Here is a 15,879-nt window from a genome sequence, read left to right as displayed (position 1 = left end):
GTTTGGAGAAATGATTGTCTGTCCAACAGAAAACAGTATACCTAAATGGTTTTTTGATTGGTAGGATGTGATTAATGGAGTCTGGGGATTTGTACTGGGTCCTCAAGCTTTTACTGTTTACATTAATAACTTTGAGAAAGTGGCGACTGGAGATCAGAGTCAGAGTGTGGCGCTGGAAAAGCACAACTGGTCAGGCAGCATCCAAGCAGCAGGAGAATCACGTTTCAGGCATAAGCCCTTCATCAGGAATGTGGAGGGGGGGGAAGGGGTATGAGAGATAAATAGGAAAGTAGGAGTGGGGCTCAGGGGAAGGTAGCTAGGAAAGTGATAGGCAGATGCAGGTGGGGGGATGATCGTGATAATTCGGAGGGGAGGGTGAAATGGATAGGTGGGAAGGAAGAAGGACAGGTACAACAGTTCAAGAAGGCGATGCCAAGTTGGAGGGTTGGATCTGGGTTGAGGAGGAGGGAGGGGAGATAAGGAAATTGGTGAAGTTTGATGTTGATGGCATGTGGTTGAAAGATCCCAAGGTGGAAGATGAGGTGTTCTTCATCCAGTCTTTGGGTTGATTGGATTTGATGATGGAGGAGATCTAGGACTTGCATGTTCTTTGCGGAGAGGGAGGAGGAGTTGAGGTGGTCAATCACAGGGCATTGGGGTTGTTTGGTGTGTCCCAGAGATGTGCTATGAAACGTTCTGCAGTAGAAGAGACCACATCGAGAGCAATGAATACAGTCGATGAAGTGTTTGGATGTGTAGGAAAATATCTGCTGAATGTGAAAAGATCTTTTGAAGCCAAGGATGGAAGTGAGAGGGGAGCTGTGGGCTCAGCTTTTACATCATTTGTGGCAGCAAGGAAAGTTGCCAGGAATGGAGGGTGGGTTGATGGGGGGATCGTGGACTTAACGAGGGAGTCACAGAGGGAAAGGTGGCAGATGTGGGAAAATGTGCAGTTGTTCACTTTGGCAGGAAGATTGAAAAAGCCAGTGACTTAAACAGAGCTCATCTCTAGAAATCTGAGTTGCACAGGGATCTGGTTACTCTTATGCTCAAGTCACAAAATGTTAGTATGCAGGTATAGCACATGATTAAGAAGGCTAATGGGATGCTATCCTTTATTTGAAGAAATTGAAAGTAAAAGTCATATGCTATATTTCTGATATACTACCAACATTGTGCAGTTTTGGTCTCCTTATTTAAGGAAGGATGCAAATAGGTTGGTAGTGGTTCAGAGGAACATGCTAGATTAGTACCTGAAATTAGTAGGTTGTCTTATGAAAATAAGTTGGACAGGTTGGGCTTGTTTCCTCTGGAGTTTGGAATAATGAGGTGTGACTTGATTGAAACATATAGACTCTGAATCGTCTTGTCAAGGTGAACATGTGGGTGAATTTAGAACTAGAGGGCACAATGTTCAAATTATGGGTTGTACTTTTAGGACACAGATGAGGGGAATTGTTTTTCTAGGTTGTGTGACTTTGGAATTTTGTTTCCGACAGCAGTAAAAGTGAGATTATTACAGAGGAACTCAATAACCTGGCATTCAATTATCCAAATTTTGAATTGTCTGGCAAGATCACAAGGTCCCGATGCTTGGCTAAACTATGTTATCTGGCATTTGATTGTCCGAAATTCGATTAACCAAATAAAATACTCCCCACCCATCTCCTTTGGATGATCGAGGTTCCTCTGTATATACTTTTTAGGCAGATCGATTATTGTTAGTCCAGGGAATCAAATGTTATTGTGGGTAGGTAGGAATGTAAAATTCAAAACTCAAACAAATGAAAAGTTATTGTCATATTCAATGCTGAAGCAGGTGCAAGGGACAGAATATTTAACTTCTGCTCCTATTTTGTATGTTTCTACATTCGGAGAAACCTTGGTGTCTTTCTACATGTATCACAAGAAGTTTACACGCAATTGGGAAGCTAAATATCTTGTTAGTTTTTGTAACAAAGGATTTAGAAAACAAAAACAAATAATTCTTGCTAGAATTATTCAGGGCTACTGCTGAGCTCAGACCTGGAGTCATGTCTGCAATTTTGGTCTCCTTACTAAAGGAAGGACATATGTGCTCTGGAGAGTACCCAGTGAAGATTCACTAGACTGGTTCTTGTAGTGCAGGGATTGGCCTGTGTTTTCAAGACTTTATAAGAATGAGAAATGATCTGTCATAAAATTTGTAAGGAGCTTGGTTAATGGATTGGCTGTTTAGGACTGGATGAGAAAGAAGAAGGAGGCTTGCATTTATATGATTTAGAGATGCCGGTGTTGGACTGGGGTGTACAAAGTTAAAAATCACACAACACCAGGTTAGAGTCTAACGGGTTTAATTGGAAGCACACTAGCTTTCGGAGCGACGCAAGAGACAATCACCTTTCAGAGACAATCACCTGATGAAGGAGCGTCGCTCCGAAAGCTAGTGTGCTTCCAGTTAAACCTGTTAGACTATAACCTGGTGTTGTGTGATTTTTAACTTTGCATTTATATGGCATGTTTCATGAATGCCAGATGTCTCAAAGCACTTTAGTGCAATACAGTACTCCTGAAGCGCAATGCCTATTGTAAAGTAGGATGAAGGGCTCTGGCCCGAAACGTCGAATTTCCTGTTCCTTGGATGCTGCCTGACCTGCTGTGCTTTAACCAGCAACACATTTTCAGCCCAGGAACTGCAGCAGCCAGTGTACAGTGAACTTCCACGAGCAGCAATGCGATAATAAGTTGAGAGTGTGGTGATGGAAAAGCACAGCAGGTCAGGCAGCATCTGAGGAGCAGGAGAATTGATGTTTGGACAAGAACTCTTCGTGCCACATCATTCCTGATGAAAGGCTCTTGCCTGAAACATTGATTCTCCTGTTCCTCAGACTCTGCCTGACCTGCTGTGCTTTTCCAGCACCACATACCCGACTCTGATCTCCAGCATCTGCAGTCCTCACTTTCTCCTAGTTGGTAATTTAATGATGTTGCTTAAGCAATAATTATTGGATAGGATACTGAGGATGACTTCCTTGCTCTTCTTTATAATAGTGCCGTAGAATCTTGAATATCCACCCCAACAGATAGATGGGAATTTACCTTAATGCTTCTTTCAAAAGCAATCTCTGGTAGCACAGCACATCCTCAGTACTGGAGTGTTAGAGCTGAAAATGTGTTGCTGGAAAAGCGCAGCAGGTCAGGCAGCATCCAAGGAACAGGAAATTTGACGTTTAGGGCATAAGCCCTTCATCAGGAATGGCAGTGTTAGCCTTGATCATTATACTCAAACTCCCCTGAAGACGGTTTTCAATCTGGCATGTTCAGGCTTGAATGTGAATCTAACATTGACACTCAAACAGAGAGATTTGGTCACTAAAATAAGGGTTGGGATTCTCTTAATGAGTTTTGAGGATTTGTAGCTCAGGTTGAGGTTCTGGATCTTCCAGCTCAGCGAGCAAATCTATATCCAGTAGGAATTCTCTGCTTCGGAGAGCCGTGTATGCTTAGTATTTGATATTATTTGAGACGGACAACAATAGTTTTTTTTGTTCTCAGGAAATAAGGGCATATGGGGATTGTTCGGGAAGGTTGGAAATTTATAATTGTCTAGTTGAATGGGAGAGCAGGATGGATAGGAGAAATAGCATATTCCTGCTCTTATTTATTATATATCCATATTTCTTATATTTTGATGAATATTTTCACTCCATTATTCTGACGTTGATGGTAATGAGTCGATTATTGGATTTGAAGGGGGTTTTGTGTCACAATGATTGTGTTTTTGCCTCTGAACCAGAAGTCCCACGCCAGGATTGTTCGCCAAGGAAGGTGTGTTTATAACTCAGCCAAACAGATTGAGTTTTAACTTATAAATTCTTTCATAGAAACATAGGAGCAGGAGGAGGCCATTCAACCCTTGGAGCCTGCTCCACCTTTCATCACGATCATACTTGATCATCCAACTCAATAGCCTCATCCTGCTTTCTCCCCATAACCTTTGTTCCCATTTGCCCCAAGTGCTATATCTAGCCACTTATTGAATGCATTCAGTGTTTTGGCATCAACTACTTCTTGTGGTGATGAATTCCACAAGCTCATCACTCTTTGGATGAAGAAATGTCTCCTCATCTCTGCCCAAAATGGTCCATCCCGTATCCTCAAACTGTGACCCCTAGTTCTGGACGCACCCATCATCAGGAACATTCTCTCTGCATCTACTCTATCTCGTCCTGTTAGCATTTTGTTGATTTGGGGGTGGCAGTGTTGGACTGGTGTGTACAAAATGAAAAATCACACAACACCAGGTTATAGTCCAACAGGCTTTCGGAGCTCTGCTCCTTCATCAGGTGGTTGTCAAGTAGAATTTTAATAGTCTCTGCGAGATCTCTCTCATTCATCTGAACTCCAGAGAAAACAATCCCAACCTAGTCAATCTCTCCTCATACGTCAGTCCCGGAATCAGCCTGGTAAACCTTTGTTGCACTCCCTCGAGAGCAAGTGCATCTTTCCTCAGGAAAGGAGACCAAAACTGCTCATAGTAATCTAGGTGTGGCCTCATCAAGGCTCTGTGTGACTGCAACAACATGTCCCTGCTCCTGTATTTGATAACTCTCGCAATGAAGGCCAACATACCACTTGTATTCTTTAGCACCTGCTGCACAAGGATGTCCAGGTCCCGCTTCACACACCCATCTGCCAATTTGCAGCCATCAGATAGTAATCTGCTTTCATGTTTTTGCTTCCAAAGTGAATAATCTCACATTTATCCAAATTATATTGCATCTGCCATTGATTTGCTTACTCACCCAACCTGTCCAGATCATGCAGAAGGATCGCTGCCTCCTCATCACAATTCACCCTTCCACTCAACTTGATATCATCTGCAAACTTTGAGATGTTACATTTTGTTCCCTCATCCAAATCATTAATATGATCCTAGCTGGGGTCCCCGCACCAATCCCTGTAACACTTCACTATAATTGCCTGCCAATTTGAAAAGGACTCATTAATTTCTACTCTGTTTTCTTTCTGCCAACCAGTTTCCTATCCATCTCAATACACTTTCCCCAATTCCATGTGCTTTATCTCTTATGCGGGACTTTGTCAAATGCTTTCCAAAAGCCCAAATATACCAGATTGACAGGCTCCCCCTTGTCAACTCTAATAGTTACATCTTCATAGAATTCCAACAGATTTGTCAAACTTGATTTACCCTTCATAAATCCCTGCTGCATCTTCCTGATCCAGCCACTGTTTTCACAGTGCTTCATTACAAAGTCCAAATATAATGGATTTGAGAATTTTCCCTAATCCTCAGACATATTATTTTTCTTGGCCAATCCGTATGCTTCTTCCTTGGATCAGACACTAACTCTTCCTTTGTAAGCCATGGATCGGCTTTCTTACCCATTTTGCTTCAGTTCTAGACAGGAGTAAACAGTTGTTGCAGTTTCCCCATGCTTCCTTGAATGCTTGTTATTGCCTTTCCACAGTCACCCCTTTAATTAACTCTCTGCAATCTATCAAGGCCAAATCATGCTTCATATCTTCATAGTTCCCTTTATTAAGAATCAATATTCTAGTCTCTGAATCAACCGCCTCACTCTCCGCCTTGATAAAAAAATTCTGCAATGTTTTAGTCGTTCATTCCCAAGGGGTTTCGCACAGCTAGATTGGCAATGATTCCCTTCTTGTGCATGCTACCCAGCCTAAGATGGCTACTGTCTAGTTGGTTCCTCCCCAAGCTCGATGGCACAGTGGTTAGCACTGCTGCCTCACAGCGCCAGAGACCTGGGTTCAATTCATGCCTCAGGCAACTGTCTGTGTGGAGTTTGCACATTCTCCCTGTATCTGCTCGGGTTTCTTCCGGGTGCCCCGGTTTCCTCCCACAGTCCAAGGATGTGCAGGTCAGATGAATTGGCCATGCTAAATTGCCCATTGGTGTTATTAGGTGCATTAGTCAGAGGGAACTGGGTGTGGGTGGGTTACTCTTCGAAGGGTCGGAGTGGAGTTGTTGGGCCAGAGGGCCTGTTTCCACACTGTAAGTAATCTAATCTAAGAAAACCATCCCAAGTACACTTCAGGAATTCCTCCTCTATGGCATTGTGACTAATTTTGATTTTCCCAATCTATGTGCGTATTAAAATCACCCATGCATGTTTAATTTCCTGTTTAATGCCATTTCCAACATCACTACAGCATATTAGGGGTCTATATATGACACCCACTAATTTTTTTTTCCCATTGGTATTTCTTAACTCTACCCATACAGGTTCCATATTGTCATAGCTAACATCCTTCCTCACTGTTGTGTTAATTTCCTCTTTAACCAATGCCTCTCCACCACTTTTTCCTTTTTTGCCTGTCCTTCCTAAATACTGAATCCCAACTTAAACAATTAGCAGACAGTAAGGCTGGCAGGGGTTCCTCATCAACAGTGTGATGGAATGAAATTGGAGCCTTTACCATCATTGTCCATACCTCAGGACTGCAACTTGCATATCGAAGTGTATGTTATCATCGTAATTTGGACTACTTGGGAGCCAGTTGATTCAATTCGCAGGACGGTCAGTGTGAATGCTAAAACCAGGAGATTTGTTCCCCACTTTTGCTGGGGTGGATTGGGAATTGCCTTCTTGCCCTACCCATGATGGAAGTCATGGTGCTGTGGGTTGATCTAACCTTTGGACAGCCAACTCGAGAAGATGTTTGAATCCAGTCCACATCGTTGGGTGCATCGCATGGTGTGCTCATTGCCAATGCCCATTGCTTCTGTATCATCTGACAGGTGCTACTTGCAACAGAATATAAAATTTTACATTTCGTAATATCAATTCTGATACCAGTTAATGTAAAGCACAGGGACTTATACCAATTAGTGCTGAGAATGCCAAGAAGTATAAGAGAGCAATTGTTTTAGATCCTGCTTTCATTCTGATAAGATTATTTTATGTTGGATTCTTGAACTGAAAAATGATGACTGAACTTCTATCCATCTGGTGCATTACTATTGTCCTATTTGACTCTGGGTTGTCCACTACTCTACCTTTGAATTATTTTCCAGGCTCTTTTCTCCATAACAAACTTTCTCTTTGCCCAACAGTTCCAATCTCGACTCCATTACCAGGTATGAATAGGTCATAAATGCACCAGCTCTAATTAAAACTACTCATATAGATGCTTCAGCTGCTACTTTTTCTACCTAACTACTCTAAACGTTTCACTAAATGCTTTACTCACTGAACTTGAACTTCCCCTATTACTCTGCTGTTCCTCTTTCACAATACCACCTGCTCCATCAAGGACATCATGGCAACCCATCTTGTTACCTCCTAAATCCCGAACCTCTTAATGATATTCTAAATTGCTGTCTTTACTTATACATCCTACTTTTAAAGATGTAGTTTAGAGAAGGTTTAGTAAACTAATAATAGAATGGAAGGATTGTCTTGTGAGAGAAGGTTCACCTGTTTAGGAGTGTATGCATTAAAGTTTACAAGTATATGAAATGACTTGATTGAAACACATGATCCTAAGAGGGTCTTGACCGTGTGTCTTTCCCATTGTGGGAGAATCTAGAACCAGGCCTTTCTGCTGGGAGGAATGGAGTTGCTCATATAAGCCACATACTAGAAGAATCTTTTTCTCAGCATTGAGTGTCTTCAGAATTCTGTTCCTCAAATAGTGCTTTTAAAAAAAAAGACTATTAATATTTTTAAGGCATGGGCAAGTAAATCCATAACCAGCAAAGGGGTGAAAGGTATTTGGAATAAGCAGAATGTTGAGTAATCAGATCAGCTGTATTCTTGTTGAATGGTGGAGCAGGCATCTGATTTGTATGTTTGTATATTCTATCTTTCAGTGCAGCTTGTCATCATTCTCCTCCCTAATGCTTGCTTTCAGTCTCCCTCTCTAAACTTGCAATCAGGGTTTTGAATATTGTAGGCGCATGCATTCCTATCTCTCTGAAAAATTAATGTGTGAAATCCTTAGTGACTGTCCCATAGTACATAGTCCATTCTTAGTTTTCTTAGATCTTCAATGTGCCAAATAACAAACTATTAAAAATTGAAGACCAACTCTGTGGCAGATGTTTTATCATTCAATCCTATTTTCTCAAATACATCGAGGTATCTTTTAGCAGTGTTTTTTTTTCCCTTCCCTGATCTATTCTGTTTCCTGCATAGTCCACTAAGAATCTTTTTTCAACTCGTCTTCTTTGTCAACCACGTGTTCCTCCTCCTCTTGAAGCATAGAGCCAGCTTCACTTGTATATTAATGATACTCAACTCTGCCATTATTTTAGTCACCATGTGTACCTTAAAATCTTGATAACTTCTATCCATCACTCAAAAAAATTTTCTGGAATATTTTTAGAAAAGCATCCTAACTGTTCACATCTCTCTATGTTTGGGGCGATGATTTGGAGAAGACACTCCATGAAGCTTTCGCATCTAAGTTAAATAGTAAAGGGAACCCATCCATACATTAGTTAGCTAGGAGCATTTGTTAATTATTAAATAAGACAATGCAGCCTTTACTTTATCACTAATGCTTGTTCCAATGATGTCTGCAAATGCAGTCTGATGAAAATGTGTAGAAGCCATATGGATGAAGATATCATATAGGTCTAATATTATTTTCCATTTAACCAATTTGCAAATTTAGGCATAAAGCCAGTTATTTTGGGTCCTGGGTTGTTGATCTTGGCCTTGGACCTGAACTGATATAAAGTTCTATGATAAATGTCAGAATGAAAATGAGAAAAAAACAGTTTTATAATTGCTTTTACAATTAACAGGCATTCCTTTTCATTCAAAGTACTCCAAGACTATCGTTATGATATTGAGATTTTACCCTACAGTCTCTCAATCGTCTCAATGGTCCAAGGAAACTGTGGCTTTTAAGCTTCATGGTAGTAAAAGAGTAGTAAATATAGTCCTTGGATTTTAATGTTTGATCTAGAGAGACATTGGTACATTGATGTTGTCATTGGTCTAGTAATTCAGCGACCTGGGCTAATGCTCAAGAACATAGAACATTACAGCGCAGTACAGGCCCTTCGGCCCTCGATGTTGCGCCGCCCTGTCATACTAATCTGAAGCCCATCCCACCTACACTATTCCATGTACGTCCATATGCCTGTCCAATGATGACTTAAATGCACTTAAATTTTGCGAATCTACTACAGTTGCAGGCAAAGCATTCCATACCTTTACTACTCTCTGAGTCAAGAAACTACATCTGACATCTGTCTTATACGTATCTCCCCTCATTTTAAAGTTGTGTCCCCTCGTGTTTACCATCTCCATACTTGGAAAAAGGCTCTCCTTATCCACCCTATCTAACCCTCTGATTATCTTGTATGTCTCTATTAAGTCACTTCTCAACCTTCTTCTCTCTAACGAGAACAGCCTCAAGGCCCTCAGCCTTTCCTCGTAAGACATTCCTTCCATACCTGGCAACATCCTAGTAATCTCCTCTGCACCCTTTCCAAAGCTCCCACATCCTTCTTTATAATGTGGTGACCAGAACTGTACACAATACTCCAAGTGTAGCTGTACCAGAGCTTTGTACAGCTGCAGCATAACCTCCTGGTTCTGGAACTCAATCCCTCTATTAATAAAAGCCAAAACACTGTATGCCTTCTTAACAACCCTGTCAATCTGGGTGGCAACTTTCAGGGATCTGTGGACGTGGACACCGAGATCTCTCTGCTCATCTGCACTCCCAAGATTCTTACCATTAGCCCAGTACTTTGCATTCCGATTACTCCGTCCAAAGTGTATTACCTCACACTTGTCCACATTACAGCTGTACAGGGCCCTGGTGAGACCACACCTGGAGTACTGTGTGCAGTTCTCGTCTCCAAATTTGAGGAAAGACATTTTGGCTATTGAGGGAGTGCAGCGTAGGTTCACAAGGTCAATTCCTGGAATGCAGGACGACCTTACGCTGAAAGACTGGAGCGACTGGGCTTCTATACCCTTGAGTTTAGAAGACTGAGAGAGGATCTGATTGAGACATATAAGATTATTAAAGGATTGAATACTCTGGAGGCAGGAAACATGTTTCCACTGATGGGTGAGTGCCGAACCAGAGGACACACCTTAAAAATACGAGGTAGACCATTAGGACAGAGATGAGGAGAAACTTCTTCACCCAGAGAGCGGTGGCTGTGTGGAATGCTCTGCCCCAGAGGGCAGTGGAGGCCCAGTCCCTGGATTTATTTAAGAAAGGATTGGATAGAGCTCTCAAGGATAGTGGAATCATGGGTTATGGAGATAAGGCAGGAACAGGATACTGATTAAGGATGATCAGTCATGATCATCTTGAATGGTGGTGCAGGCTCGAAGGGCAGAATGGCCTACTCCTGCACCTTTGTCTATTGTCTAAACTCCATTTGCCACCTCTCAGCTTTGCATCTTACCTATGTCTCTCTGCAACCTACTACATCCTTCGTCACTATCCACAACTCCACCGACCTTAGTGTTGTCTGCAAATTTACTAACCCACCCTTCTAAGCCCTCATCCAGGTCATTTATAAAAATGACGAACAGCAGTGGACCCAACACCAGCCCTTACGGTACACTGCTAGTAACTGGACACCAAGATGAACATGTTCCATTAACTACAACCCTCTATTTTCTTTCAGCAAGCCAATTACTAATCCAAACTGCTATGTCTCCGACAATCCCATTCCTCCGCATTTTGTACAATAGCCTACTGTGGGGAACCTTATTAAATGCCTTGCTGAAATCCATATGCACCCGATCAACCTGTTTACTCTCATCTACCTGTTTGGTCACTTTGTCAAAAAACTCAATAAGTTTCTTTAGGCACAACTTATCCTTCACAAAACCGTGCTGACTGTCCCTGATCAGATTATTCTTATCTGGATGGTGATAAATCCTATCTCTTATAACCTTTTCCAACACTTTACCAACAACTGAAGTGAGACTCGCTGATCTGTAATTACCAGGGTTGTCTCTACTACCCTTTTTGAACAAGGGAGCAACATATGCTATCCTCCAGTCCTCAAGCACTATTCCTGTAGACAATGATGATTTGAAGATCAATGCCAAAGGCTCGGCAATCTCTTCCCTTGCTTCCCAGGTTTGAATCCTGCCTTGCAAGATGATGAAATTTGAATTCAATTGATGATTATCAAATTTTTAAAAAGTGTAATAATAATCATGAAATCATTGTCACTTGTTATAAAACCACATGTCGTTCACCAATGTCCTTCAGGGAAGGAATATCTGCCATCCTTATTTGGTCTAGACTGTATGATTGACTCTTTGAAATTGACCAGTAAACCAATCAGTTCCTGGGCAATTAGGGAATTGTTAGCCTTGTTGGTGATGCCAACATTCTGTAAGAGAATAACAGAATAAATCATTTCCACCTGGCTGTGGAAGTTTTAGTGTTTGTTCTTATAACATGCCCAACATTTGTAGCAGGAAAAATGAATATTATCTAAAGACAACTAACTTATTTAGGGTGTAAGTTAACTTTTAAACAATTTCATATTCTTCCTTATGACAGATTTTGTTAAATATTTTCACTTTTAATTGTAAAGTAACTGTTAACAATCACTCTCCAAATTCTACTTGATTTTTAACGAATAGAGGTTCAAATTAAATAGATGACTGTTTTTCCTTGAAATCTTATCTGTTGAGAGAAAAGTATAGAGCAAGGTCTGTACCAGTTTGATCAGTTTAGTGCCCAAATTTATGAAATGTACATTAATTCAGTTGTCTCTGCACTGAAAATCTTAATTCAAATTTGATTTGATCGTTCAGAGTTTTGATTTGTTTATGTTTTGTCCGGCAGCATTCCCTTTCTCAGTCCTACAAGAGTCAGGTAGGATTCTGGTTTGCAATTAATTTAGTGAGTACATAGCAATAGTTATCTTAGTAATACTTGGTAATGTAGTAATTTCATTTAATTTATGAGTGTGTTCTATCAGTGTTGAATTTAGGACTGTGAAAATTTAATTAAATACCTGCTGAATATACTACTCCATTTGGTTAATGGCCATGTGCATGATGATAACATCATAAAAAAACAATTGGAATGACCTGGATCAGTTGAAAGATGTAAAAATAGTTTTCTCTGAATCTTTTTAATTTTTTTTTCCACTGGCTTTGAGTGAATTGACTGCTCAAAAGACAAAAAGCAAAAAATACAAAATACTACACCTGTGGGAAATCTGAAACACCCAGCAGTCCAGGTAGCATTGATGGAGGGAACTGATATGGATTCACATTGAATCTTTCAATCATTTTGACAGAGGCTGCAGACACATTAACTCTTTTTCCTTGATAGATCTGGCTGACCAGTCTCCAGCAAAATCTGCAGATTTGTTTTGAAGATATTTATTTTCTGCAGATATTTATTTTCTAACTGAGCACATTTTTACTGTGAGCAGTCAATAGTATTTAATAGGTTCCCTTGTTTGAAGAATGAATCCCTAACATTAGTATTGAAAGTCTGCTAGTTTTGAATTTATAACACATCAGAATTTTGTGCCTTTCCTATGTTTTATTAATATTTTGAATACTCTTCATTTTCATACATGGAGTCACTCAAACAAATTACATGTTAATATCACTGCTTCTGTAAATGATCACAAAAGTATGTTTTAAAATTTAGCTTTATGAACAATGAAGTTGTTGAATTAACAGTTTCATCTGTTTACATTTTCCTTATGCCTATAACTGACCCAATGGATGCCAGCATTATTGTCATTTTGTGCATATTTTTGAAGAGCATTTGAAAGTGATTTGAGATCGAGAAGTGCTGGGTGCTCTTTAACATTTCTTCATAGAGGTGATCAACAACATTCTTATTGTAAAAATATACTTCTCACCTAGCAAGTGAGGGAATATACTGAGAGTATTTGCATTCTTCCTTGCTCTCCAGTCTATTCATAAATCCTGTAATACAAATTTCCAGTACATTCAGATTGTTGGAAATTGTTAATTTGGTCAATTTAATTAGGAACCCCTTTTGTAAGCAGCTACGCAATAGATTAGGTCATTTAGCTCCCTCCAGACAGTTCTGGCCTTCCACAAGATCATGCTTGACCTCTGGCCTCTAGTCCCAGACTCCCATCCAACAGAAATAGTTACTGTCTAGACATGATTATTGGGAAGGAGGAGAAAATGAGGATTGTAAATGCTGGAGATCAAAGTTGAGAGTGTGGTGCTGGAAAAGAACAGCAGGTCAGGCAGCATGTGAGGAACAGAGAATCTATGTTTCAGGCATAAGCCTTTCGTCATGAAGGGCTTATGCCCGAAATGTTGATTCTCCTGCTCCTCTAATGATTATATTGAACACCATCACCAGATGGAGCAATCAGCAGGCACTGAGTTGTGATGTGACATCACTGCTCAGTGATGGAGCAAGGTCAATAGCCAACTGACAAAAAGTTGGCTTTGCCAAGAACAAAATAAATGGCATGAAAAACCAACTGTGCTGCTCCCCGTGTCTCACCCCAAAATCAGCACAGCTGGTTTTTCATGCCATCTATTTTGTTCTTGGCAAAGCCAACAAGTGCAGCAAGTGGAATTCTTCCAAATAAAAAACAAGTAGGTTAGCTGTTTTTCATGATGTCCAAGAATGTAGGGAGGCTGTGGAGAAGGTAGCACTGATAGGGAATACTTACGGACACAGATGAGCTCAAGTGTGCATACTTCAACACAAGGAGTATCAGAAATAAGGTGGGTGAACTAAAGGCGTGGATCGGTACTTGGGACTACGATATTATGGCCATCATGGAAACGTAGATAGAAGAGGGACAGGAATGGTTGTTGGAGGTTCCTGGTTACAGATGTTTCAGTAAGATTAGGAGGGGTGGTAAAAAATGAGGGGGGGTGGTGTTGCTAATTAGAAATGATATAACGGCTGCAGAAAGGCAGTTTGAGGGGGATCTGCCTTTGGAGGTAGTATGGGCTGAAGTCAGAAATAGGAAAGGAGCAGTCACCTTGTTGGGTATTTACTATAGGCCCCCCAATAGCAGCAGAGATGTGGAGAAGCAGATTGGGAAACAGATTTTGGAAAGGTGCAGAAGCCACAGGGTCGTAGTCATGGGCGACTTCAACTTCCCAAATATTGATTGGAAGCTCTTTAGATCAAGTAGATTGGACGGGGCGGTGTTTGTGCAGTGTGTCCAGGAAGCTTTTCTAACTCAGTATGTAGATTGTCTGACCAGAGGGGAGGCCATATTGGATTTGGTACTTGGTAATGAACTGGGGCAAGTGATGGGCTTGTTAATGGGTGAGCATTTTGGTGATGGTGACCACAATTCTGTGACTTTCACCTTGGTTATGGAGGGAGATAGGTGCGTGCAACAGGGCAGGTTTTACAATTGGGGGAAGGGTAAATACAATGCTGCAAGACAGGATTTGAGGAGCATAAATTGGGAGCATAGGTTGTCAGGGAAGGATGTCGTTGAAATGTGGAACTTTTTCAAGGAACAGATACGACGCATCCTTGATATGTATGTACCTGTCAGGCAGGAAAGAGATGGTCATGTGAGGGAACCTTGGTTGATGAGGGAGTTTGAATGTCTTGTAAGGAGGAAGAAGGAGGCTTACATAAAGTTGAGGAAACAAGGTTCAGACAGAGCAGTGGAGGGATACAGGATAGCCAGGAGGGAGCTGAAGAAAGGGATTACGAGAGCTAAGAGAGGGCGTGAAAAATCTTTGGCGGGTAGGATCAAGGATAACCCCAAGGCCTTTTATGCATATGTGAGAAACATGAGAATGACGAGAAGGAGGGTAGGTGCAATCAAGGACAGTACTGGGAGACTGTGTGTATTGAGTCGGAAGAGATAAGAGAGGTCTTGATTGAGTACTTTTCTTCAGTATTTACAAATGAGAGGGACCATATTGTTGAAGAGGAGAGTATGAATCAGAAGCTAGAGTATGAAGCTAGAGGAGATACTTGTTAGGAAGGAAGATGCATTGGGCATTTTGAAAAACTTGAGGATAGACAAGTCCCCCGGGCCTGACGGGATATATCCTAGGATTATGTGGGAAGCAAGAGAGGAAATTGCAGAACCATTGGCAATGGTCTTTTCATCTTCACTGTCAATAGGGGTGGTGCCAGGGGATTGGGGAGTGGCGAATGTTGTGCCCCTGTTCAAAAAAGGGAATAGGGATAACCCCGGGAATTACAGGCCAGTTAGTCTTACTTCTGTGGTAGGCAAAGTAATGGAAAGGGTACTGAGGGATAGGATTTATGAGTACCTGAAAAGACACTGCTTGATTAGGGGCAGCCAGAACGGATTTGCGAGGGATATGTTTTGCCTTACAGGTATTATTAAATTCTTTGAGGAAGTGACCAAGCACGTGGATGAGGGTAGAGCAGTGGATGTAGTGTACATGGATTTTAGTAAGGCATTGGATAAGGTTCTCCATAGTAGGCTTATGTAGAAAGTCAGGAGGCATGGGATAGTGGGAAGTTTGGCCAGTTGGATTGAGAACTGGCTAACCGGTCGAAGTCAGAGAGTGGTGGTAGATGGTAAATATTCAGCCTGGAGCCCAGTGACAAGTGGAGTTCCGCAGGTATCAGTTCTGGGTCCTCTACTGTTTGTAATTTTTATTAATGACTTGGAAGAAGGAATCAAAGGGTGGGTCAGTAAGTTTGCAGACGATACGAAGATTGGTGGAGTTGTGGATAGTGAGGAGGGCTGTTGTCAGCTGCAAAGGGACTTGGCTATGATGCAGAGCTAGGCTGAGGAGTGGCAGATGGAGTTCAACCCTGCCAAGTGTGAGGTGGTCCATTTTGGAAGAACAAATAAGAATGCGGAATACAGGGTTAACGGTAGGGTTCTTAGTAAGGTGGAGGAGCAGAGGGATCTTGGGGTCTATGTTCATAGCTCTTTGAAAG

At 41.4% G+C, this 15,879-nt stretch overlaps 1 protein-coding gene across 3 annotated transcripts in view; it reads left to right on the top strand.

Annotated features, from left to right (window-relative positions):
- Positions 1-15,879, top strand: part of agtpbp1 (ATP/GTP binding carboxypeptidase 1) — a 336,457-nt gene that overhangs the window by 119,012 nt on the left and 201,566 nt on the right. For 2 of the 3 annotated variants that reach the window (XM_060838211.1, XM_060838229.1), the window contains exon 4: positions 11,815-11,844. The exons of the other annotated variant lie outside the window; for it this stretch is intronic. In XM_060838211.1, the coding sequence (XP_060694194.1) occupies positions 11,815-11,844 (30 nt within the window). The remainder of the gene's footprint in view (positions 1-11,814; positions 11,845-15,879) is intronic. 3 annotated transcript variants of the gene reach the window in all.

This window comes from Hemiscyllium ocellatum, chromosome 2 (genome assembly GCF_020745735.1).
Source record: "Hemiscyllium ocellatum isolate sHemOce1 chromosome 2, sHemOce1.pat.X.cur, whole genome shotgun sequence".
In the NCBI taxonomy this organism is placed as follows: domain Eukaryota; kingdom Metazoa; phylum Chordata; class Chondrichthyes; order Orectolobiformes; family Hemiscylliidae; genus Hemiscyllium; species Hemiscyllium ocellatum.
The sequence above is the reverse complement of the archived record's forward strand: the minus strand, read 5'-3'. Positions and strand labels throughout refer to the sequence as shown.